The following is a 24844-nucleotide window of genomic DNA, read 5'->3' as shown; positions in this document are numbered from 1 at the left end:
CCAGCCACATGCTTGGTGTTTGGTTTTCTGCTCCTCTAGAAGAGGAGCCGCAGGAGAGCACTTGATTCTCATATAGGCTTTTGTGTGTCTGTACGTACGTGTATGTGGTGTTCATATCATATGTATTTAACTTTTACCAATATCTGTAACAGATTTTAATTTATCCTGTATATTTCTCTGTGTGTGTGTATATATATATATACATAATTTAAAAGCAAAAATCCCTCCTTCCACCAACAGTGTGTGGAAAATACGAATCAAGTTTGCCTTACCCCACTTCCTGCAGGAATTAGCTATATGCGTAGCAGTGAGCATTGGCATTGTATGGGGAAACACAGGGAAGATTTTAAGTGTTTATAGAAACAGGTTATCTTGTGAAGGTCAGTAGAACAACTGAAATATAATTTGGCTCTGGCCTTTCCAGCCTTATAACATAAAAGTTCTAAAATGGCAGAAGAGCACTTTTATACTTCTGAAGTCTAGCTTCTGTTATTCAGGGCAGTTGAAAAGTGAGCTGTCCCTCATTGTGGCTGAGCCCCAAATCTCATTTAAATTAAATCCTCGGGTGTGCGGGAGGGTTTTTGTCCCCATTCCTCTTTGCCATGTGTTCCCCAGCCGTGGGAAGACGCGAAGTTCCCCGCCTGTACAAGGCGGTCTGTCTCTTACGGAGCTTTTCTCAGTGCAGCGTTAGGTTTTCTCAGTCAGTTAGTGCAGGAGGTTCTCAGACCACCGTACAAGTTCTCAACCCAAGCCTCAGCCCACAGCATACATATTTTAACAATGTATGACTAATCCCAGTGAGCCTGGAACTGGGAAGGGCCCTGGAGGGCGGCACTCCGATCCCGCTTCAGATCCTGGCCCATACTAAAGCATCTGCTGTTGGGAGCGGCACAAAATCTCTGGCTCTTTCCAGGCCTTTCCAGTTGAGAGCATCGTGGTGGAGGGGCAGATCTGCTCTCTGAGGAACAGGAGGGGAGATCAGCTTTAGCTTTGTCATCTGTACAATGGAAAAACTCTTGAAGAGTTTGAAAAACACACACAGCCCTGGTGTATTGTATTTTTATTTAAAATTTGTACACTTTGTATAATCTGTATCTTGTGGTATTTGGTACTAGAGGGAAAACTTTGCCAAGACTTAGCAGTTTTTATATTTTTGTTATTTCCTTGCTGTTTGATCCGGATTACATTACAATGACACGAAGAAACGTTTTTTGTACTGTACTTAACAATATAATTATTTTTTTTGTAAAAAACATTCGCAGTATTGTCATTCATTGCTGGCAGGCGCTGTGTTTTCTGCGGCTGTCATTACTACCAGTACTTTGAGTGTTCCTCAGCGAATTCCGCGCTCGTCAAACGCGCTCCCTTTGCGGCCAACCTGCGCCCTTCCCCGTCGCGCCCGTCACACCGAAACGTCGCCGCACCGCGAGACGACCGGGGACGCCTCCCAAGGCAGAGGGACCACCCATAGCGGTGCCGTTCGGCTTCGTGACGCTGAGAACGGCACACGGGGCTCCAGGCCGGCGGGTGACCCGGCAGCGACGTCAGGCGTGGCGGTGTTACGTGGTGATCTGCGCTGGTTACCGACGCGTCCCCGTGTCCCGGCTCTGAGGGCCGGTCGGTGGCAGCCGGCGAGCGGCGGTGCGGGGCCGCCCGCACCCCGCGTCCGCTCCCTGCCTCAGCCCCGCGGCGGGGACGGGACGGGCGGTCCCGTGCGCCCCTCCCGGGCGGCGCCGTTGGCGTCACGGCGGGGCCCGGGCGGGGGCCCGCCCCGGCCTGGCGCGCGGGTCACGTGAGCGGCGGCGGCGGCGTCAGCTGATCGCGGCGCGGCGGCGATGGACTTTCTCCTCGGGAACCCCTTCAGCTCCCCCGTGGGGCAGCGCATCGGTAAGCCCCGCGGCCGCGCGTCCCCGCGCCCCTCCCCACCTGCCCAGCGCCCCCTCCGGCCCTTTCCCGCGCCCACCGGGGTCGCGCTCCCCCACCCGCCCGCCGGACCCCTTCCTCGGGGAAGCGGCGGACCCCGCCTCCACGGCGGGACGGAGAGGGCGTGGGCCAATGAGCAGAGAGGTCCGCTCTGACTGACGGGCGTTGGCGGCCAATAGCGGATGCTCAACCCCAGGCGGCTCCGCCGGCGGCCCCGCCAGCCAATCCGGGCGCGAGGGGGTCTTGAGGTGGCGAGGCGAAGTTTCCTCACTTAAAGGGGCCGCAGGTCGGTGGTCCGAGCCACGCCCCCCGCTAGAGCCGAGGTCCGTGATTGGCTCGGGGCCATTCCCGCCGCACCTCTTTGGGGGCTTCGCGGGAGGGGCGGGATCCTACCGGTGCGTGCGTGGGGGGGGGGTGGGTGTGGAGGGGCACAGTGGGGGTTGCTGATTGGCTGGGCTCCAGCCGCAGCAGCCTATCGCCTGCTGGGCGGGAAGGGGCTGCGCTCTCCCTGAGGTGACAGGGCGGCGGGAGGCAGCCATTACCCGGCTGGAGGCTGCCAGGGGATGGGGGCTTCGGGTGGCTTGGCCCTGGGGCGTCCCAGCTCACCTAGTCATGTCAGAGCTCCCCGCCTCGAAGAACAACCATCCTGGGCACCCCAGGGGTGGCTGCCCACCCTGAACTTCCCAGCACAGAGGTCTGGGACAGGCAGGGCTGTCCCCTGTCTCTGTGGAGGGCACCTCCCCCATGCTACAGGCCTTCTCACAGAACTGAGCACCAGCCCCGGCTGAGAAATCAACAGCAGGAGAGTGGTGTCCACTCTGTGACCTTGCAGGCCTGTGGACAAGGCAGTCTCTCCTAGTCCCTGTGCTCAGGTCAACCAGATGAACACAGGAGAAGGACGTAGTCGGAGAAAGGGGAGCAACGAGATGCTGTGGTTAGAAAGAACAAGACTGTCAACAGCTACACTGCTCTCAAAACAGAGATGCAGTTCTTAAAAGGCTTAGAATAAAGATTATTTTTGCACCATGTTGTATTGTCTAAGGGCCTTCACGTTGTGCGTGAAGGTTGATGTTGCCTGCTTAAACTTTCCAGCTTGTGCAATGGCCATTTGTAGTGTATGCACTTTCTCAGTCTTGCATTTTGTCACTTGTGCAGACCTTTCTTCTTTGCTGGGAACACCTGGTCCCCGATTCAGTAGTTTTCAGTGTGCTTGCACAGGTGAATAGGCTGCTGTGGCTGGGAGGGAGCAAGCAGCTGCTTTAGGTAATGCTTTTGTAAGCGCCACTTATTTTAGAGGCTGCCCATAGCGGTGTCTGAATGATGTGAGCTGGGGGCAGGGCGATGTGCCACTCTCTGGTGTCAGGCGAGATAGGTGAGACATGCTATACAGCAAGGTGGGGGAAGGATCACCAGAGAAGGTTTTCTGTAACAAAAACCTCCAGATGATCTTTGACGTCTCCCCAGATGAATGTCACATGTTTCATCACGCTTTCCAGGAGAAACCGTCTCCTGCCCTTTCCAGAATGAATGCTCTTTGATTCCCTCAGTGAGCGCATCAGATATGGTTTTGTGTTTGGGTAGAGGCAATCTAAAGTTATCTTTTGATTTCACAGATCACTTCTTGCCCTCCAGATCTTCTGCTCAGAATAGTAGCCAGATTGTGAGTTCCCTCTGGGCTTTGCTTCGATTAAAGAAGGGATTTTCAAACAACAAACCAATAGCAAAGAAGAGGAAAAAAGTATTTCAAGGGTGTTGTCAAAGAGGAGTTTAGAGTCCTTAGTACCAGAGGTGTGACAGTAGAGAGATCTTAATGACTGGCGTTGATTGGGGTTATGGGAGTCCAAAAGGGTGGAGGAATTGCAGCATATGAGAAAGGAACTCAGTGTGGAGGACTTGAAAGGACTGGTGGCTGAAAATATGAATGTTTTGTCCTTTTGAACATTGCCTATCAACATCCTGAGGACATGGATAAATGCAATCTTCCCTGTTTAATTTGGGACACAAATATGACTTACCCAAACTTGTTTGGTAGGTCTGTGGCAGCTGCATGTTGAATCCATGAGCCTAATCACCAAACCTGCATAGCACTGTTGCTTTGGGCTGTCTGCATCCTTGTAAATTAATTGGGCAAAGTCATGTGTGCCTGATATAGCTTATAAAGTCTAAAATAGCTTTAGATGAAGGCTATGGAATAAAAAAAAAAAAAACCACACACTGCAGCGACATTCTCAAATTCCTTCATTAATGTTAATCTAGCAAGTCCCATTTATTTTGCTGACAAAGAAACCGATGCTCAGATAATCTCAGTAATCTGTCACAGAACGAGTCAGTTGCAGAGGAGTAGGTTTTCTGGCTTCTTCCTCCTAGTACTGAGATTTAGTCACAAAAGTTGCCTCTGTCCTGTTTTTGGACCGTGATGTCTCTTCCCAAGTAAGATGAATACAGACTTGTTTGTTTGGGGTTTTGGATAGTTGTTTTTGGTGTGTGGTGTGTGGTGTTTGGTGTTTGGTTTTTTTTAAACACAGTACTTCTGACCAGTGGGAAAATTTCCAAAGAGCATTGAAGCATCGTGGTTTGGATTTCCCCCTCAAAAGGGAAATCCACTGCACCTCCATCTAGGAGCTAAGATAAACGTCAAAATGGAAAATCTAATTTCAAGGAGGTGAGAGAACGGAGAGGAAACCACCAACATTCTCTCCTGACCCTAGAAGTCTGGAATAACTAGTAATTATAGCAATACTGAAAGGGGCAGAGACAGTTTATTTCAGTGAACGAGGAAAGTCAAGGGAGAGAAGTAACAGTGTAGCACAGAGACGAAGAGGATTTTTTAGGGTTCAGGGTTGGGTTAAGCATAAGAACTGGGAAAAGTTGAGCCCCTAAAGAGGGAGCAGGTAAGAGAGGGCAGATTTCTTCTGCACATGGGTGAGTAAGAGGGGCGGGTACAACACAGTATGCCAGAAAAATCCCCACAGCCGTTTGGATCCCACCTTGCAGGTGTCCCTGCACTCCTCTGAGTTGGGACCTTGGGAGCTGGTGGGAAGCAGTTACCAGCTGTTGTCAATAACACTGTTGTCTCAGAGCCAGATGGTTCTGTGCAAGGTAGTGCTTCTCAAAAGGGCATTACCTTGTCTTCTGTGCCTTCTCTGCCTGGAGGAGAAGGGGTAAAGGCAGCAGTTGAAGAGTTGCTCGATCCCTAAGAGTATGAGTTGATTCACAGGAAAAGAGCAGGAGGAGGAGTTCAGAGACCCAAATACCCACAGCATGATGTCAGTGCGAGTCTGTGTTCACCACCGTCCTTGAATTAGGTTTGGAGCAATATCTCTGTTCTCTCTAGAAAGCAAGTTGTCCCTTCCATCTTTGGAGAAGCAATACAGCAAGGCTGAACTGTGGAGTCCTGCCTGAGCTGGTGCTGAAGTTTCCTTAAGGGAAGTAAAAGCATGAGGCATAGCAAGGAGACTTGTACAGGGTGCTGATTTGGTCCAGGAGGGTTATGAATTGAAGAGGTTGGGAAAAGGGACCATTGCGTTGCTTTCTGCTGAACCTATGCTGTCTTGTGCAACGAAATGTTGTTGCCCTCAAACACCGGTTGAAATGTTTGAGAAAGGTGCTCAATGAGGTGCTCAGCCTTCCTTTGCTGAGGAATTTAAAGCCAGTGGGACTGAGCGCTTTAGGGAATGCTGTTTAAGGGCCTGGCTTGGAGGAGGGGCACATGGTCTCTGACGAGCTATGTCAGAGCATGTCACGGGTGAAGGGTTTCTGAATGGTGCCTGGCTGGTTATGGGTGCTTCAGATCTGTGACGGGGAGCAAAGGGGACAGGAGGCAGCGCAGTATCTTCTGTCCCCAGCTCCTGTACTTCCCCAGGCTATTAACTGTACTGCTGGTGTGCTGCTGCAGGGACGGCTGGGTGGGATCGCCGGTCCCACAGTGGGCTGTCCCCTGCCACCCGGGCAGAGACAATAAACTTGAAAAGAAGCGAAGCTGTGAAATTTACTCATGGCACGAAGCAATGTACAGCTCTGTTGTGTCAGTTATGCCGAGGTCAGAGTTGTTTCTTATCTGATGACTCCAGATAACTTTTATAACCTAGCTGCAGTCAGCACATCAAATGCCGGGCAGGAAAAGAGTCGATGCTCTGGTTCCACCCGTACCGCAGTCCTCAGTGGTTCTGGGTCCATCCAGGCAATTTGTGAGGCAGCAGACTGGAATCAGACAAACCCCAATGCTGTCACACCCCGGGGAGACGGAGTGGCTGCCAAAACAATATGGCTTTGAAGCGGCCCCAATGAAGGGCTTCCTGTACATTCAACAGCCAGTTGGTTTCGGGCTTGGAGGGAGACCACGGCATTCATATGCTCGCTGATAACCTCCACCGGGGGAATTCTCCATGGCAGGTCAGGCTCAGCTCATTAGCACGCAGTAGATGCTGCCTGATGAGCCCTGCCAGGCAGAGTGCCAGGCAGGCAGCCGTGCCCTGCCTCCTGCGCGCGCTGTTTTTAGGGACTTGTCGCTGTCCCCAGCCATCCCGGGCTCAGATTTCGTGAGGGGCAGACAGCTCATGTGCTAATTACGGCTCATGAAACGGGGCCAGCCACCCTGATCCTTCATGTGACTAATGAATAGACTTTGTTTTCTTCCCTTCTGCAGGCTTTAGTAAAAGGGTAAAGTTCAGGATTTCAGAGAAAACACCAACATATCTTACTAGGCTTGGACAGTCCCTTCATGCTCAGAAGCAAGGAGGATTAAAAGGGCATTAGCTCCAGCTCTCCCAAGGCCAGCTAGGCCAAACCTTAACCTGTGCTGGGTAAATTCAAGCACTGTGTCCTTGGAAATGCCTCATGGTCATGTTCCTGTTTTCCATATGCCCTAAAACTGCCCTTCCAGCTCTGTACTTTTTGAGCCCATGTTGCCTTTATGGCAGGTTTGCTGCTTTCCTGCAGCTCTTCATTGACCAGTGTGTGAACGGGGGTGACTAGCAGGATGACCACAGCGTTGTGGGGTAACAGCAGGGTGAGGAAACCCCATTTTCCCCTAAGTGGCCAGCCAGGTGAAGGAGCATGCACGATTTGTTTGCATTCCTGTCTGAAAAGCAAACCTGCTGCCTGACCTTGGAAGGACTGGCATGTTTGGAGGAAAGGGAGAGGGAAGGGGTGTGAAGCAGGTTACAGAGTGCCACCAAACATAGAGAAGCGAGAGAAGGGTGTTTGCAGACTCCGTTCATGTTTGTGCACAGTGAAAATGAGGATGAGGAGGGTTGGGGAGACTTGAACAGCAAGGACCTGATGGTTAAAGGCAGCTTTTGTTTCATCCTTGGTTTCTTCCGTAGCTCAGAGCTTCCCAGCGGGCTCATCCCTGTTCCTGAGCTGTGTTTTTTTTCCCTTCCATGTGTGGTGTTTTTCTTCAGGGGTGAGAATAGTGGATGTGGACTTCCTTTCTGTAGAGCAACCCGTGTGTGATTGACTTGTGTGCTTCATTGCCAGAGGCAGCAAACAGTACAGAGACACAGGAGAGTGCAAGTGAAGGGTGGCTCTGTGACCATTTGTGCCAAATCCATCAGACCGACCTGAGTTGCAATCTGCCTGCCAGCAAGGCTGGCCGTGTGGTGTCCCAGAGCAGGAGGGAGCCTGGAGGTCTGCTACAGTATCGAGTCCCGATCCCAAAGGAGCCCTGATGGAAAACGTTTTCCCCTATGTATTACCACAGCTTCACCCATTCATCGGTACATGCTCTGGTGCACCAGACATGCTCCCCTGTAGTACATTGCCCAGGATATATTCTCCACCACATCACCCAATACAATGCCACCGCCTTTGCCTCACTGAGGAAGCGTAGATCTGAAAGAGACCAGGATTGCTATATAAAATTGATACTCAAAGTGACAAAAGTTCACCTGAATCAAGGGGCCTTCAGGATATTACAGTAGTAGCCAGACCTTCAGAAAGGTGGAAGAGCATCAAGAACGTTCTGCCACTCTCCTTCCCATGATTTCCCTCTTCCATCTGGCTGTGGCCACAATGTAATCAACGTAATCACAGTGTAATCAATACATTCTGCAGTCAACAGAAAAGGTGGTGGCTGGATTGCGAAAAGGTTTGGATAGGCAGCATCATGCTGTGGTGTGTAATCTGAGGGAGGGACACGAGCATAAGAGGCTGCATTGCACCGTGCTGTGAACAGCTCTCTGCCTGAGCCCTAAAATCGGGATATCCCAAAACACGATGGATGTGCTAACCCAGGCAGGAGTTAAAAATATCTTCTTTTTCCTGCGTTATGGCCCTATCCCATTGCTTCGTGAATGGGCATTTCATTTCATTCCCACAAAGGGATCATTAGCTGCTGGGTCAAAAGCAGGAAAAGGCAGCTCTGCAAAGGAAGGGCCTCTCCAAAGTGGCAGAGGACCCACAGCAGCAAGGGCCAGCAGTTTTGAAAATGCAGGTACTTCTTTAAGTACCTTGTTGGGTCGGAGCTCTCCTAAAGAGTACCTGGTAGGTGCTAAACCGGTCTGACTAGTTTTCTCTTGCCCCAGTGCTAAGTCAGGCATGTTATAGGATGGGAGATCTGAAAAGGATGGTTCTTGTCCTCTGCTTGCCATCTGCTGTGTCTCTGTGTTTCCCAGTGGTCTGGAGAGTACTGGGAGAGTGCTCTTTTCCCCAGGGAACCCCACTGGTGGTGTCCCTGAAGGCATCAGTCAGCTGGTGTGGCTGGGATGGAGACATGGCTGATTATAGGGTGGAGACACTGGTGCTCTCAGTAATAGCTGCTCATTTCCCAAATCTCTGTCTTGAATAACATCAAGGCTGACTGAGGAATTCCTAATTAAAGGGGACACAATCAAAGCTGAAACAATATTACTTTGACTTCAGCCTGCAGTCCACTTCTGTCAATGCTCCCCAGAGGCCAGAAGTTCAGGGGAGAGATGTAAAAGTTAAACAAGGGAGAGCCCTGTTTTGGCTGTTTATGTTTGCTTGTTTGTTTTTGTAAGGCCCATGTAAAAAAAAGGGGGCTGATTCTTTTGTCTCCTTAATTTGGTGCAAACCAAGAGTGGTGCTGTTGACATTAGATCCGTGTCAGCGCGTGCAGACCAAACTCAGTTTCTGGCCCTGCAGCAGCAAAGCAAATACGCACCCTTTTCTCCAGCTGTGGAGCTGAAGTCATGCTGAGCCCCTTCCCTTCATGCGCAGGACACCAAAGATCACACAATGTGTGTTTGTGTGTTGGTAATATGCGTGGAGTGGGCAAAGTTGGGCAACTACCCGTCCCAGTGCCAGATAGCCATGTGCTTTGCGGTGGTGACACCTAGTGGGGAGCACCTGGTGGCCTGGAGTTTGCAGCCTCATTCGCCTCCTTCTATGTTGTGGTGGAAGCCAGGGAGAAGGTGGCTGGGCTCTGGGGTGTCCTGACAGCTGAACAGCAGCCCATGAGAGTGCCAGGGCTGCTCTTAGCCTTGCTGTGTCTTGGTTTCTGTTTTCCAGAGAGAGCTACTGATGGGTCCCTGCGGAGCGAAGACTGGGCTCTCAACATGGAGATCTGCGACATCATTAATGAGACTGAAGAAGGGTAAGGGAGCTGGCAAGGGAGCTGGTACCCATCCAGTGGCAGGTCCCAACACACCCTGTAACACTACATCCCTAGTGGTAGCATGCAGTGGTGGAGGTAATAAGCTACCCTACATGCAGTGGTAGCATGCACTGGTGGAGGTAATAAGCTAAGTTTCCAACAGTCCCTTAGACAAGACTCTGCTAGGAGACCTAGAGACACAGCAAAGCTGTCAGAGCATCTGTTAGATGCTTCCCTGTAATATTCGTGAGCACTGGGAGCCATTCAAACAGGCCTTCAGGGTCCCCAGAGAAACCTCGATTCAAGCCAGGCTGCCTCCCATCTCCCAAAGGCATATTTGCAATTCTTCCACTTTGGTTTATTCCTCCTTCATACCCTTCTCTTTCTGTCCTCTGGGAATGTAAAAATCTGCAGGCTGGTGACTGAGGAGAGAGGGAAATCTCAGGCTGCTATTCAGTCCTCTGACTGTGTGAGTCCTGCTGGGGTTCGCTTCTCTGGTATTTTCATATACAGTCGCTCAGACATGCGCAAAGTGGGTGGGGGAGCCCTTGTCTCCTTCTCCCTGCGGGGAAATGTTCAGAAATCTGCCAGACTTGTTAACTCTGGACCTGGGGATTTGCCAGTGAATTCAAGGGGGACTGCTCCTTCTCACAGAGGAGATGTCAAGAGCAGCATGTAAAAAAAGAAGGTGCTACACAGAATAAAAAATGTAGGTTTCTCTCCTGCTGTCCTACCGCACAGTGATGCTGACAGAGGATTAGCAAGCCCAGTTTTCAGCTTCACAGTTGCATGAAAACAAAGTCAAACATCTCTACTCACACTTCTGTTGCCACTTCTTTTCCATGCTATCCTCACAGTGCAAACACGCCTGTCTCTGCTCACAGTTCTCAGTCCCAAGCTGTGGCCATTTGGTGTTTCAGTTCTGGGCATCTGATAACACAGCTATATCCTCCTGGCATGGTGGGCTCTCCCATTGCCCTGCTAGTGCCCACCCATTGCAGCCATGCTGCCCCAAGGGGCATTATGCTCCTGCCCTCCTCATTGCCTCAGTGTCTCCACTCCACTTTTCTCCTCCAGCACTGCTTCTCTTCCACCCAGACTCTTTCTGTGCTCTGCTAGAGCATGTTGGTTCATTTATGCCCTCTCACAAGAGCACAGTGGGCTGAGACTACAGCGCTTCTCCACTCTGAGAATGGTTAAGGAGACCCTGCTATGCTGCTGCTCTTTTGCCCACCTGCAATATATGCAAGATTTTGTGACTGCATCTCCCCTGCTGCTTTTTAGCCTCCTTTCCTCCAGGGAAATGATGTTAAACAGCTTCTTTCTGAGCAACATGGGGTTTGCTGCAGATTGTATTGCATTTCTAGCATTCCTTTTACTCTGCTCTCTGTTGTGCCCTGTACACTTTGAATTATTGCAGACATCAGCACAGAGGCCTCCAAATGCAGTAACAGAACTCATTAGCAGGACCCTGCTCCTCTTGCAGAACCACAGGCAGAAGCTTCTTTACCAGTCATTGCTTCAAGCCGCCCTGAAAACACGGTGGAGAAGGTCACCTGCTGAATATGAGGCATCCAGACCAGTGGCTCTTTTGCTTTGCCTCTCTGTAGGTGGGTCTCAACCTTCTGATGATCTTTCTTCATCTGATTTCTTTTGCAGGCCCAAAGATGCCTTCCGGGCCATTAAGAAAAGAATTGTAGGGAATAAGAACTTCCATGAAGTTATGCTGGCTTTGACGGTGAGTGGTCAGGGCTCTTTCTCAGCTCTGTGATATCCTGCTGTAAAGCTGAGTCCCTGGCTGAAAAGACATGGGTACCTAAAGCCAACAAGGTGAACACACATAGACCAAAAAGGCTACAGCTAATGCTTTGTTGCCTTTGAAGGTCCTGGAGACGTGCGTCAAAAACTGCGGCCATCGCTTCCATGTCCTTGTGTCCAGCCAGGACTTCGTAGAAGGTGTCCTGGTGAGAACAATCCTGCCGAAGAACAATCCACCTGCCATAGTGCATGACAAGGTGCTGACCCTCATCCAGGTGAGCCAAGAAGCATGAGCATCTGCACCAGTTCAGAGAGTATTTGTCTTTAGGTGTTTGTAGAGAAGACTACTGCAAATTATGATGGGCTGTACTGTCTCCTTCTCCCCAGTCCTGGGCAGACGCCTTCCGCAGCTCACCGGACTTGACTGGTGTTGTTGCTGTCTATGAAGACCTGAGACGGAAGGGCCTGGAGTTCCCCATGACTGATCTGGACATGCTGTCACCCATCCACACACCACAGAGGGTATGGGAGCATTGCTGAAGACAAGGGTGTTGGGCAGCTGCCATTCTGGAGCTATGAGAGGACTTCAGGAACTCTAGCCTGCATTTAGAGGGCTTTTGGGGAGTGAGACGCTCCTCTTTGCTGGAACAGCTATTGAAAGCAGACAGGGAATTGCCATCAACATTTATCTCCTAATTGCACTGCCCTGCCAGCTGTGAGTGTCTAACATCTCCTTCTCTCTGTCATTTTTTCCATCTCTCTCGGTAGACTGTGTATAGCTCTGACTCCCAATCCGGACAGAACTCACCTGCGGTTAACTCCCCTCAGCAGATAGAGTCCATCCTCCACCCTGTCACCCTGCCCACCAGGAGAGGCACATCCAGTGACGCGCCTATCACACCCACAGCAGAGCAGGTGAGTTGGACACGAGCCCCATGGTACTGCTGACTGTCCCTGCCTTTGAGGGATGTTTCACAAATACTGTTCTGGGACTGCTGTCCTGGTCCTCCCCAGCCTCTGTCCTCAAGGAGCCATTCCTCTAAAGCACAGTCCCTTGGGAGCTCCCCAGAGGTCCATTGTGGTCACAGTGATGAGCTGAGATATCACAAACACGGAGTGGTTATATTTTCCTAAGACAGGTCTGCTTGCAGGTAGCAGAAAGATCTCCTGGCTATAGGACAGTGAGAACTAAAACACAGTGGTTTTGAGCGAGGTCTTTGTAGTGCAGTACAGCAAAAGCTTGCTCAGTAGGTGCCTCCTTATCGTCTCTTTTTATCTTGCCTCACTCCTAACTTTATATGCATCGATGCTGCCTGGCTATGTGGTTTCCAAAGGTCAGGGCTTTCTCACTTGTTTACCCATCCTCTTTTCTGCTTCTTCACTCTGACTTCATATGACACTATGTTCAGCACCAAACCTCCAGCTGTTGGTAGGTTACATCCTCTTGCAGAACAGAGTGTAGAAACTGTTCTCAGGAGGCTCATTAGCAGCTTGTGAAACCAGAGGGATAAAGCTTCAACTGCACACTTAGCCAAGGCTCACCTTTTGAATGGGAGTTCATTTTTTTCCCTCTCTTATGCCACTTTGGAAATGAAATTATTTGAGTGGCTGCCACACAGGAGCTGCTAGCTGGATTTGAATCATAACAGCAGCCTGTGCTGGCTATTAAAAATAAAGGGTAAGCTAGTGGCCAAAGATCCCAGGTGAGGGCCTGGCATCTGTTAGCAGCAAATGAACTTGATGGTAAGTAACAGAGCTTCCTTCTGCTGGGAGCTCCTTAGAGCTAAACTGAGTGGTGACAAATGAGATCCTCAGTGGCTGTTCCCTTTGGCTTTGTGAACGAGCATACACATGCAGTGCATTGCCATCCAGAGCTACTTCAGCTATCTCCCGAGTCTTCCCAGGTGAAGCTCTCACTTCCCCTCCCTTTTGCAGATTGGGAAGCTGCGCAGTGAGCTGGAAGTGGTAAATGGGAACATGAAGGTCATGTCGGAGATGTTGACAGAGCTGGTGCCATCCCAAGCTGAGTCTTCTGACCTGGAGCTGCTGCAAGTGAGGAACACTGGTGGGGCAGAGGGCTGGCAACACGCAGCTTGATTTATCAGTGACTGGGGCATAACACAATGCCAGGCATGGGGAACAATTGGACGGTTTAGTGTGGGGCTTATCAGGGAGTGATGGGATAAGGGAGACACAGGAAAGTTGGAGTTTCAACGGCCAAGGGAAGTTGCACTATCGAGGCTGGAATCATCTCACATGGGGGCCTTTCTTTCTGGGTGATGTGTTACACAAGAGGCATACAGTTATTGTCTGTAAAGCTCAGACTCGGTTCACCTCTCACACCAATATCCGTTGACCATCAACCCTTGCTGATAGACCCCAGCAGCCTCTGGGATCTGTCTGTCTCAGTCAGACTTCCAAATCTGTAAGTGCTCAGCCATAGCCTGACATTTGTGGTAACTCCACCTTGCTGTGAGCAGGAGCTGAATCGGACATGCAGAGCCATGCAGCAGCGTGTGCTGGAGCTGATTCCCCGTGTCCTCCATGAGCAACTCACCGAGGAACTGCTCCTCATCAATGACAACCTCAATAACGTGTTTCTGCGCCATGAAAGGTACCTCTCTTCTCTCTTCTGTGCCCTGCTCTTCCACAAGAGTTTACTGCCCCTTGAAGGCCTTCTATCCCACCCTTTTGATCTGCCCATGAGTATAATGCTCAAGGTTTATCAGCCTGTATCATCTATGAGAACAAAGCCACTTCTCAGTTTTTGCTGGTTTATTCCTGTCCCTTCAAAACTGCTGTGTAAGTTACTGATGGAATATAAAGATGTCCCTGTGGCATAACCCTGAAAAAGAAGGAGAGAACCGCATGGAAAGAGCTGGTTTTCTAGCTCTGAGACAGAAAGGACTTGCTCAGGTGGGATCAGCATCCCTTTATTTTTTCTTCCGTTTCATCAAACCCATCTCTTAAGACAGTATGAAGTCTGGAAAATTTAGTTCCTGTGTCTGTATGGAGAGCTGGGTTTGAAGCATTTTGGTTAGAAATAGCTCTGGAGGATAACAAGAAGCTCCTTCACACCAACTCTCAGGAGACATCAAGTCTGTGGGCCTTGATGCAGTGTCTTCGGTCTTGAGGGAGAATTGGGCCCAGAGCCATGGTCCACCTTTCCTAGTATGTAGGAAAAGGCAAACTGTGCCAAGCCTTGTAAGAAATCTCTTGGGCTGTGGGTGAATAAGCACATGCTACTGAAATGCATCCTGTCATCTTTCTTGCAGGTTTGAGCGTCTTCGGACAGGACAGCCTGTTAAGGTAATTTGGAGCAACTGCCCTTCTGTGCAGCTCAATTTGCATCCTGCAGGTCTGGCAGTATCCTGCTGAATTGGAGAGAGATTCAGTCTGCCCCACTTTGCTCTCCGAGCCCAGCTGCACCAGGCCATGCTGGTGTGCAGGACGCTCCAGTTCCCACAACTAGCCTCTCCCTCCCTGCCAGTGGGAGCCTTCCTGTCACCCAAAGAGCAAGAGCAGACCAGCAGCAGTTATGGTTTTCTGGTACTGAACATTGAGAGGACCGATTCCCATATGAGCACTGCCCTTTGTCCTCTGAGCACTGCCCTTTGTCCTCTGAACCAACACCTACCCTACTTACTGACATCCAGCAGAGTTGGCTGCTGGGAGGCTGGCTACCAAGGCGTATTCTGCCCTGGGACACTATTTCCAGTTCTCTGATCACTGTCCCCCTTCTTACAAGGAGAGGCTTCAGAGCTGTTACCTTTCGATGGGTACAGAAAGGCTTCCCTCTCCAGTGTCAATGAGCTGTGATTGTGGGATCAGGGTGTCTGAGCTTCAGAAACTCTCGGCCATCTTCCTTTTTTTTTCTCCAAAGGCACCAAATCAGGCAGAGAACAGCTTGATTGACCTGGGACCCAGTACTCCTTCTGCAGTGAAACAGCCTGAAGTCACCAACAACCTTTCCTCGCAGCTGGCTGGAATGAGTATGTTGCCATGCAGTTTTCCCCTCAGTCCTTCTCCTGTGCTGCTCTGGGAATCTTTTCATGCCCTTGAATCACCTCCCAAAATTATTTAGTCACATTGATAAAGCAACCTACAGAAACAGGGTGGATTGTAAAATAATAAACTCATAAAGAAACTTGTATATGTCCCAAGGGACACGAGCATATGTCTCAGCATCCACACCTCATGTTGTGCAGGAGGTGGACGTGACTTAAGAAGGACCTCAACATTAGGCTGTGGCTAAGGACTGGGCCTTCCAGCAGGGTAGAGGAGAAAGTTGCTCCATCTCCAATGCATAGCAGCAGTGCAGTTGCTCCTTGCTGTGTGGTGTCAGGCTGATCACTGGGCTCTGGGAGAAGGAAAGCAGCTGAGCTGTGCTGCAAAGGCAGCCATTAGCATCTTGGGCTCAGGACTCAGGATTTGATGGGTTGTTTACTCAAAAAGCCTGAGGTGTCCTGAGGTATGTCAAGATATACCAACAGCCTACATAGCACTGCCTGAAGCTCTCGCTAGCTGTGAGCACATTTAGTACAGCTTCGATGCAGCTACAGAAAATTTGCAAGACTTTACAGACAATCCAGTTGAGATACTTTTCAAGTCATGGTTTTTCAGATGATGCTTGAGTCATGAAAATCCATTCATCTGTCTCAGAGGTGCTTACCCAGAAGCACAGGTTATCCTCTTCCACAGGTTATTGTGCAATTCCCTCTGAGTTGTCTTAAATGGTCAGGAACATCTAGCCTTCAGAGTCAGTGCAGTAAATTGATGCTGCTGCTGCCTGAGACTGAGCTAAAAATATCTGCTGAGCAGGCAAAGAAACTGCTTCTGCTACTTCACCCATGACACTGCACACGTGTATAGACTGTGCTGCAGCTGAGGGGCAGGATAGAGGAGTGGGCCTAGAGCAGTTTAGCCTGTTCTGATGCTAGCTTTCCACCTAACACCCTCCAACCCCACGGCCCTCTGTTTACTGCTCTGTGCTGTCTGCTCACCCTGCTCTCTCTCCCACAGACCTGGGCTCAAGCAGCGTAAGCGCAGGGCTGCACTCCCTCGACACCTCTGGCAAGCTGGAAGAAGAGTTTGACATGTTTGCCCTGACCCGCGGCAGCTCGCTGGCTGAGCAGCGCAAAGAGTGAGTGTAGCAGCCAACTCTGTCCTGTCCTGCCTTCTTGCAAAGGGTGAGGCCTCCGGGCAACTGGGGCTGAGTCCAACCAGCAGCAGCAGCTCCTGGGAGACAGTAGGTTGCGACAGAAATGCACTCTTATCACACACAGTGTTTGTAGGATGACCTGTGTGTTCCCAGTCATTCTTCCTGCTGCCGTCATCTCCTCTTCACAGTGTCCTCCTGGGCATGGGAAGAAGGAAGCAGCCTCTACATGCATGTGTCCCTCACCACTGTGTCAGTGAACTGTGGTGCCACACATGTTGGGGAGGCTTAGCATCTGGAGATGAAAGTGAGGAGTGGAACTGGCCAAGTTTTCTTGTCTGTCTCTGAACTCATGTGCCCTGACTGGGGTGATGTTGAATTTGGGAATCGCTGAATATCGATGCAGCCTAATGGCGAAGTATTGAACTGGAGTTCAGGAAGTATGCAGTCAGTTGTGGTTTGCAAGGCAGGGCACTGCTCTGTGCCTCAGCTTCCCTGTTGGTAAGTGGGACTGATGTTTCTTCCTCTGTAGTGTGTTTGAGACCTCCTGGTGTAAACCTCTAAGAGTTGGGTCTCCATAGTACTGGCTGAACTGAAGAGGTCTCTGCTGCAAAGAGTGGATTCCTGAATCCTTGTTCTAGGAGGAGCCAAACAAGAGCTGTGCTGACTGGATCCTTTTGGCTTGAGAGACTGCAGCTGATCTCACTCTGGTTTGCCTGTCAGAGTCATCCACTGCTCTCCAATGGTTACCAAGTAGTAGAGCCCACAGGCACATGGCTGCCTCCAGCCCTCAAAGAGCTGTGCTCCTGATCTCCATCCACTGGAGTGTCTTGTTCTGCAGCTGGGCAGTAGCAAGTTAAGGTCTCTTATGGATGTCTCCTTTCATTTCTCTGCCTCAGACTGCTTCTGGTAAAAGTGGTAGGGAAATCTATGGCCTACACACAACTTCATATGTTTTGCCCATGAGTTTCCCCACCACACTGTGGGGTGTCCTGCCTGAGGACAGAAGCAGCCCCGGACAAAACCAGTGGTGCCAACAGCACCCAATCTGAGGCTGAAATCTGAGCCACTGGTATGTGCTGTGTGCTGGAGGCTGAGATTTGGGCAGGGGTGGAATCGTATCCTCTCCGCTGTGGTGCAGTCCTTAACAGACTGAGGCTTGTGATCTTTGCACAAGTAACAAGACATCTTCTATTTATTCCTCACTGCCCTCCATCTGCCTGCACTTGCACTCCTGCCAGGTAGCCTCTACTCTCACTGTCTTAGGCTTCTCATTTCACTCGTCAGCCTCTGCTCTCAGTGTCTCCCTCCGTCTGAGCAGATCCATTGCCCTGCTGCTCCTGGACAGGACGTGCTGGCAGGATACACAGGCAGGGACACTGGGATTTGCTCCTGTCCCCCTGTGCTTCATGTGTGTCTCGGCGAAGCAGTGCTTGAAACACCTCAAGCCTTTCCTGCCGTTCTTCCTCATCAGTGGCATGATAGCAGCGTTGTACTTCATCCTCGATGCCATTGTCCACAGTGGCCCCTTCACTGATGAGCACTTCTTCGAGAAGTTTGACCGCCGGTGGCCCAAACCCCTGGCCCCCAACAAAAACAGCTCCACTTGATGGTCTGCTGGATCTGCAAAAAGGGGCCCAGGAGCAGCCAGAAAGGAGACTTGTGGAGAGTTTCTGGGAGAGGCTGCCTTCTCCCACCATGGACGGACTGTTTTCCCCACTCTGCATGGATCAAATGGTGACGTGTGGCATTAGCATGTGTGGTAGCAGCCTAGAGGGGACACAGAAATGGGATGAGGGAGATTATGGGCAAGATGTGTCTGTGTGTGGAAAGGCATTGCTGTAATGGTGCATTTGGGGACCTTGAAGCAACACTAGGCTCTTCTGATCATCCGGTCTCACCTCCTCTGTAGCATAGACCAGTGAGTCTCCACCACCATCAGTTCTTGGGTGGTATCAGTTAAAGAGATGGTTTTGAGCTGTGTTTGTGTCTGTGAAAGTAGCTGAATATGAAGGGCCTGTTGCTCGAATCCTTTCTAAAGTAGCTGTAATCTTCTGGTCAGTCGATTTTAGTTATCTCTCTTCTGTAGTGAACCCCAGAGCAGATGAATGTCATGGTTGATGCACCTAGCTCTGTAAGTCTGTATTTTAGTTTGTTGCATGGTTGTTTTCATATGATGCCTTGTCATTCTCCTGTCATGTGCTAGGGCTGTCCTGTGGTGTCCCACAGTGATGTTGCAGTGAGTAGATTAGTCTGTTTTGTGGTGGGCTACACCTTTAGCAGGGGTTTTGCACACCTTTCTGGAAGCTCTTGGAAGCAGAATGAAATCTGTGCAATCAGAAGCCTTGAATATATGTTTAGGAGTTCCTGCTCTTCACTCTCAGACATCTCATCAGCCTGTGTGTTATCTACTTTCATGCTTTCAGGGTAAAGTACGAAGATCCCCAAGCCTCCAAAGGACTCGCTGGTGCCCTGGATGCTCGGCAGCAGAACACAGGAACGGTAAGTGGCGACAGAGCTTTTAGTGCATCACCAGGAATGAGAGTATCCTCCTTGCTCACCAACACAATAAATGTGCTGTCTGTTTGGAAAAAATCAAGTGTTTAACAGGACTGATGATAACTCCCATTCTGCACCAACCTTCATTTCCTACCTGGGCTCTATACCTCATTCTTTAAAACCCAGAGGTGGGGAACTATGGAAAGTCTGGGGTTGATTCAGTCAGTAACAGGATGGCCTCCTTATATCTGCAGGGAAGTTTCCACCTGGAAATTTATGTTTTGTTCCTCTTCATCAGGTTTCCAAGGCCAGTTGCCTTCTCTCTGCAATCAAAGGAGTAGGCCACTTGTACTAGTGTGTTCTTTCCCCCACCTTAAACCCACTGCCTCCCCTCTCCGTCACCCTCTGTGATAGCAGCTTTCAGTGCAGACTTTCTCTCGACCAGGGGGAGTCTGGTGCCTCTAGTGATGGAGCCCAGCTGACTAAGTGGATGATGCGGCAAGGAATGGTGAGATCGTGGAGCGCCAGCAGGGAAGAAGGAGGCTGGGGCTGCTGAACTAGAGGTGGTGCTGGCACAGCACATGAGGATGCACAGCAGACATCAGCAGAGACTGCAAACTGAAACGTAGCAACCCTGGTCTGGGCCAGTAGTGGAGACCAGGGTTGGGAAGGAAGCAGGCAGGGTGTCAGTCCTTCCTCAAGTAAACACGTCTGTAGTAAAAAATCCTAGGAGCTCTGAGGCCAAGAGAACATGTGCCACTCTTTGAGCTAGAGGATGGCCTGTTTTGGGGTGGGTGCCTGGGGCAGACGCACTAGCTGGTGGCATCATAAGGAAGGCTGCTGCCTTTCATTCCCCTTGCAGCCCCTCCTGCTCAGCATGAGCTGCCCCATTTGGAGGAAAACACATTCTGGCTTCTACCCTGTTCAAGGCCTCCTCCTCTAGCTAAAATGTTTGAGCCTTCAGGCTGCTGAATTTGGTCTTTTGGCAGCAGGAATTCCTGCAATTACATCCCCTCAGACACACTGAGGCTTTTACACACTCCCAGGTCTGAAGCTTATTAGCCTGTCTTCCTGAAATGGGCACTGCCCAGACTGATGTCTGCTCAAGGAAGTTTCCCCACATGCTGTCCAGTTGGCTTGAATACACTTCTACCCCAAAGAGTTCCTCTTTGGGTAGACAAAGCCAGTTCGCTTCAAAACTTCCCTAATCTCACACATCCTCTTCCACTCCCATTCATCCATCTGCCAGCTGTGGTAACTATCTGCACTTGCTCCCTGGTTTGGGGAAATCTGTCTGTCCTTGGTAAGAATGCATTGCTCTTTTTCTTGGTCTTGCTGTTTTCCTGAGAGCAGGGGAGCTATACATATTAGGAGACTAATAAATAACTTCCCACAGATACTTTCTCGTGCTTCTGCTTGTGGAGACTCTAGCAAGGGCTGCTTCTTGCTCAGCTTTGTTCAGGAGCTCGTGACCAGAGAAAAGGATCTGGGGTTTTGAATCAGACTTGGTTTCCTTCAAGGCTATCTCTCTCCACTAGGAAGGTGTCTCTTTGCTGCTTACGTTGGCCAGGGACATGAAGTTTTCTGAGCTAACCTCGTCCCTACTGGAAGTAAAATTTACTTTAATTGTAGAGGACTTCTCTTTGATGGGTCTGTTTCTGTAGTTTGGTGTGATGTCAAATCCTGCTGTGTTCCATGATCCTACCAGGGAATCTTTTCTTGGTAGGTTTCTTTCCCCCTTAATGTGGTGCCAAACTTGGCACATCCGATATCTTCAGCATCGCAGACTTTGACATCAGACTGTCACTGGTTTGTAGAAGGGAGAAGGCATGCAGAAAAGCGCGTCTCTTGTTCTCTGGCTGCCTAACACAAGCAGCCAACTTCCACCTAGTGAGTCCTCACCAAAATGGAAAGCCTGGCCCAGTCTGAATACCCCAAAGCCAACCACCAAACCCCAGATGCTTTTCATGGCACATATCCTGGAAACTACGTGTGTCTGGGTGTGGATGGGGCAGAGGAGCAGGTGAGCGGTGGCTTTGGTAGATGGGAGAGCTTTGCAGTGGCACTGGCTGTATTTGGAAGGGCCTGAGCTGACTGAATGGTGAGGTGAGAGGGTTAGCTTCTGGGTTGGGCTTTTCTTTTTGCAGAGTGGGTTTCCTAGAACATCCTCTGTTTTCTTGCTTTCATCACACTCTTTCCTTCTGTCCCAGGTGCCAGTTCCCCAGGCCAATTTCATGGAAGACATAGAAAAGTGGCTCTCCACTGACGTGGTAAGTAAGGGGCTGCTTTCCTGGAGCCAGTGGTCCTTGCCAGAGTTGTCTGTAAGGCTGGATTTTAGGCAGTGGCACTGCTGAATGTGTGGCACAGGCTGCTCAGAGGGAGCAGGGGAGGAAAAGCCAAGGACACAGGGTTTGGGATACCACACCAGTATAATTAACATTCTGGGAGGCATAGCTAATGAACTGAGGCTCAGGACCACTCTGACATGTCTGTATTGTGGAAGCTGGGAGAGCACTATCCTGTCTCTCTCCATGCAGAGATGTGTGGAGATGCCTTTGTCTACCTTGCTTCTAACCATGCCTCTCTTGTCCTTCCTTAGGGAGAGTCAGAGGATGCAAAAGGTGTCACCAGCGAAGGTAAGCCTTGCCAACCAACCCCTTCCTCCAGCTGTTTCTTGCAGTACCTTGGCTCTTCCACAAACCTCCCTCCTTGCTAATGCTCTGCTCTTGTCTTGCCCCAGAATTTGACAAGTTTCTGGAAGAGCGAGCAAAAGTTGCGGACCGGCTACCCACTTTGTCCAGCTCCTCAGCAGGGACATCTGTCTCCCCTCCTGCTGCCAGCCATCATCGGAAGCAAGCAAAGGAAGATGATGCTATGTTTGCCTTGTGAATGCTATGGACTGGTATGCTGTGGAGCAAGAGGCTGTGTGTGCTGTTTTGCTTGCCTCCGACCAGGGGCCAGCAGGGGAAGGACTCTGTCCCCTTCCTCCACTCTCTTCCTGTTTTCTCTTTGAGTTGTTTTTATTTTTAAGCTGCTTTCAGATTTCAGATAATCTTTGTTGTGTTTAGGGATGTCACACAATAGACTTGTGAAAGGGGTTTTCAAAGCTGCTAGAGAATGTGCGAGTTCGGTGGGCTTTTTTTTTTTTGGTACAGTGTGGGCAAAAGCAGAAGAAGCTTCCCGTCCTCCTCTCCAGTGAGGTAGTTAGAGATCTTGCCCAAGAAACAGGAGAGGCTGCAGTCTGCTGCTGAAATCATTCCTGACTGCCTCTTCCCTTCTTCCCTCACCCCGTCCCTCGAATAGATCTCCATCCCTCTGCCTGCCACTGTTAGGCTAGAAAGCATGGAGATGCAAAGCATTACAGGTGGCAGAGGAGGAACACTAACGGTAGAGGGACCCTGTTGCTCTAGTCTTTCTTGCACAAGTGCTTGTGGTATGCAACACCTTCCCACTCACAACCCCTTCTCTTCCTCTTCCTTTCCTCCCCCTCCCCATCAGTTTATCCAGAACCCTACCCACAGCCCGAATGTTTCCAGTTACCAAAGCCCTTGGCTGCACACGGGGCTTGAGCTGCGAGCGGTACCCAAGGCTGAAGGGGCTGTCTACTGTGGGGTTGGATGTGCCTTCAGCAACTCTTTGCAGTCAATTTAATTCTCCCATTATTATACTTTCCTCCCCTCTCTCCCCGCTGCAACCCCCTCCCTCTCTCACTTCCACCAATGCCTTCCACCACGTCGTGCCGCGGTGTGGGGAGTCTCTCTGAGCCTCTGATCAGGCCAACGCTGTAGACTCCTCAGGGTAGCTGTGTGTGCTGCAGACAAAGAGCTGTGTTCCCTAAAGCAGAAGGCCCTCACATCGACACTGTTATACCAGCGAACACATGCTGTTGGTGGCGTAGCTTGTTCAGCTGGTGGGCGCAGAGGTGAAGCGAGACGTCAGTCATCTCACGCCAGCAAAGCAGCCCTGCAGCAGCCGGGAGCTCCTTTGCACATGGGGAGAAAAACTTCTGAGCAAACTGCACATGCTGCCGAACTGTAAAAGGCAGCCGGGGAGGAGGGTGCCAAGCCTGGGGCTCCTGCTCGTGGGATTTCTTGTTGAGCGTGGGAGAGTTGCCTTTTTTTTATTGCACATTAAAGGAGCAAAGTCTTGAGCCTCCCTTGAAGATACGCGTGTGCTGTCGGTGCTGGCGTGGGGAGGGGAGGACCCGTGGAGGAGAAGAGGGGTGACACCGTGCAGCAACATTTGCTCTCCGCAGAAAGGCAAGGGCACCGGGGTACTGAGATGAGGCGTGTCATGGGGGCTGAGGGTGCTGCAAGCCAAGGCAGGTGCTCGCTGCTTTTCAGCACAGTCTCCTGGGGAGTGACTACAGCTCATCTCAAAATAGCAAGAGGGCGAGCTGCCCCCTCACCTTCCCCTCTCTGCCTTGTGACCAGATCCCAGTACCCACCTCGCAGCTCATAAATCACTTAAAGACATGCAAGAAGAAATACAGTTGCTACGAAACAGCTCTCTGGTATCCACAAGGAGTCCTCAGTTGTCCCCATGCCATCCCCTGGCATCCAGCTGAGTGGGAGCTGGGGGAACGGGTTGAAAGTGTCATCTGAGTCCTAGACTTGTAGAATGGAGTTAAATGAGCTGAAGTTGTCCAGACCTCAGCACCTTCCTCTGCCCCTACCTGCACTGCAGTCTCAGCTGTACCAAGCTCAGGCATAGGCTTGAGGATAAGAGCTGTGAGTTAAGCCGGTCTGCAGCTGGTGGCAGCAGGGCTGGAAAAAGCAGGGTGCTGCGTTTCCTCCTCTGTAAGCACTTGTGGGACAGGAGGAGGCTTTGTGTCTTCTTTAGCTTTGTAAGTCAGACAGCACATGCTGTCCTCGACAGTTTGTCCCTTGGAAAAATGAATCACTATTTCCCATTTCATTGCATTCAGAATGCCTCTGGGAGGAACCGGGGGAGGACATCTCCTTTCTCAACCAGGTGGTATTATATATACATAATATAACACTCTTTGAGCAGTAGTCCTCAAACCAGGGTGTGCACGCTATCTTCTGGAGGTGGTGGGGAGGGGAAAGCCCAGCCTAATGAGCCTGAGAGCTGCCCGTCCAGCCCCATCTTCCTGATGAGTCCACGAGTGGCTCTGCTGGAGGTTGCATGAAGCTAAACGCTGTGGCTTCATTACAGAGCTACTCCTCCTCCCGCAGCCAATTCTGCAGCAGGACTTCACTGTGCCACAGAACACTATGCTTCTCACCTAAGAAGGGCTTGGATCAAGCGAAGGGTGCAAAGCACTTTCTGAAGGGCACAGCCTAAGAGCCGCGGGTTTCTGCCTGACCGACTGCAGGAGGGTTTCATGCAGCAAACACAGGTAAACGGAGGAGAGTGGCACGGCCACACACATCTGTCACAACTACATTTTTACCACACTCAGCTTTCTGAAATATCCTTTTTTCTTTCTTTTTTTTTTTTTTTTCAAATCTCCAAAGCACGCTTGGCTCAGCAGATGCTAGAAGTGAAACCTTGGGGGACGGGGATAGGCTGGATTTGCCCACACCACGCTGGCTCTGACCTCTGCTGTTACCCCTACGGCAAGCCCAGAGCCAAACTCAGCTCCCTGGATAGCACCTTCCCCCCACCCCAGCGAGAGCATGCAAGTTTGCACCAAAAGCTCTGTGCTGGGAGCGTGGCCTGCAGGAGGATACCCAAAGTCAAGGGACCATGAGGCACCATGAGCTACAGGCCAGCGCAGCGCCCCCCCAGAGCTGCAGACCTGCGAGGGCAGGTCCCTCCTGCGAGACAGGACTCTGAGCTGAGATATGAGAGGGTGTGAGAGCCCCTGCAGCGTCCCTCCTGCGAGTCTCAACAGAAAAACGGAGAACAAGAGGGAAAGGCAAAAAGGCCAGATGCTGAGCTTCCCCTCCCAGAGCACCTGCAGGAGGGGAAGCAAGAGCAGAGGC

The 24844-nt window shown here is 50.9% G+C and overlaps 1 protein-coding gene across 2 annotated transcripts; it reads left to right on the top strand.

Annotated features, from left to right (window-relative positions):
* The first annotated feature begins 1802 nt into the window (after nt 1–1802).
* Nucleotides 1803–23048, top strand: TOM1 (target of myb1 membrane trafficking protein). Of its 2 annotated transcripts, XM_082498925.1 has the most exons (16): nt 1803–1887; nt 9394–9478; nt 11138–11216; nt 11362–11511; nt 11624–11758; nt 12005–12151; nt 13172–13288; nt 13717–13850; nt 14512–14545; nt 15120–15228; nt 16259–16379; nt 18821–18896; nt 19339–19401; nt 21104–21163; nt 21493–21529; nt 21634–23048. In XM_082498925.1, the coding sequence occupies exons 1-16, from the start codon at nt 1836–1838 to the stop codon at nt 21780–21782; spliced, it is 1548 nt and encodes a 515-aa protein (XP_082355051.1). In that variant the 5' UTR covers nt 1803–1835; the 3' UTR covers nt 21783–23048. The 2 variants fall into 2 exon arrangements, with proteins under 2 accessions (XP_082355051.1, XP_082355052.1); XM_082498926.1 differs by lacking the exon at nt 19339–19401.
* Nucleotides 23049–24844: the final 1796 nt, after the last annotated feature.

This window comes from Vanellus vanellus (assembly GCF_965231255.1).
Source record: "Vanellus vanellus genome assembly, chromosome: 1".
Classification (NCBI taxonomy): Eukaryota; Metazoa; Chordata; class Aves; order Charadriiformes; family Charadriidae; genus Vanellus; species Vanellus vanellus.
The sequence above is the reverse complement of the archived record's forward strand: the minus strand, read 5'-3'. Positions and strand labels throughout refer to the sequence as shown.

What these genes read in the sequence shown, in the direction of transcription:
- TOM1 (XM_082498925.1), top strand. Translation starts at nt 1,836, where the DNA reads ATGGACTTTCTCCTCGGGAACCCCTTCAGCTCCCCCGTGGGGCAGCGC. An exon ending in AAGTTATGCTGGCTTTGACG is followed by an intron (nt 11,217 to 11,361) that starts GTGAGTGGTCAG and finishes TTGCCTTTGAAG; the next exon opens with GTCCTGGAGACGTGCGTCAA. An exon ending in AAAAGGTGTCACCAGCGAAG is followed by an intron (nt 21,530 to 21,633) that starts GTAAGCCTTGCC and finishes GTCTTGCCCCAG; the next exon opens with AATTTGACAAGTTTCTGGAA.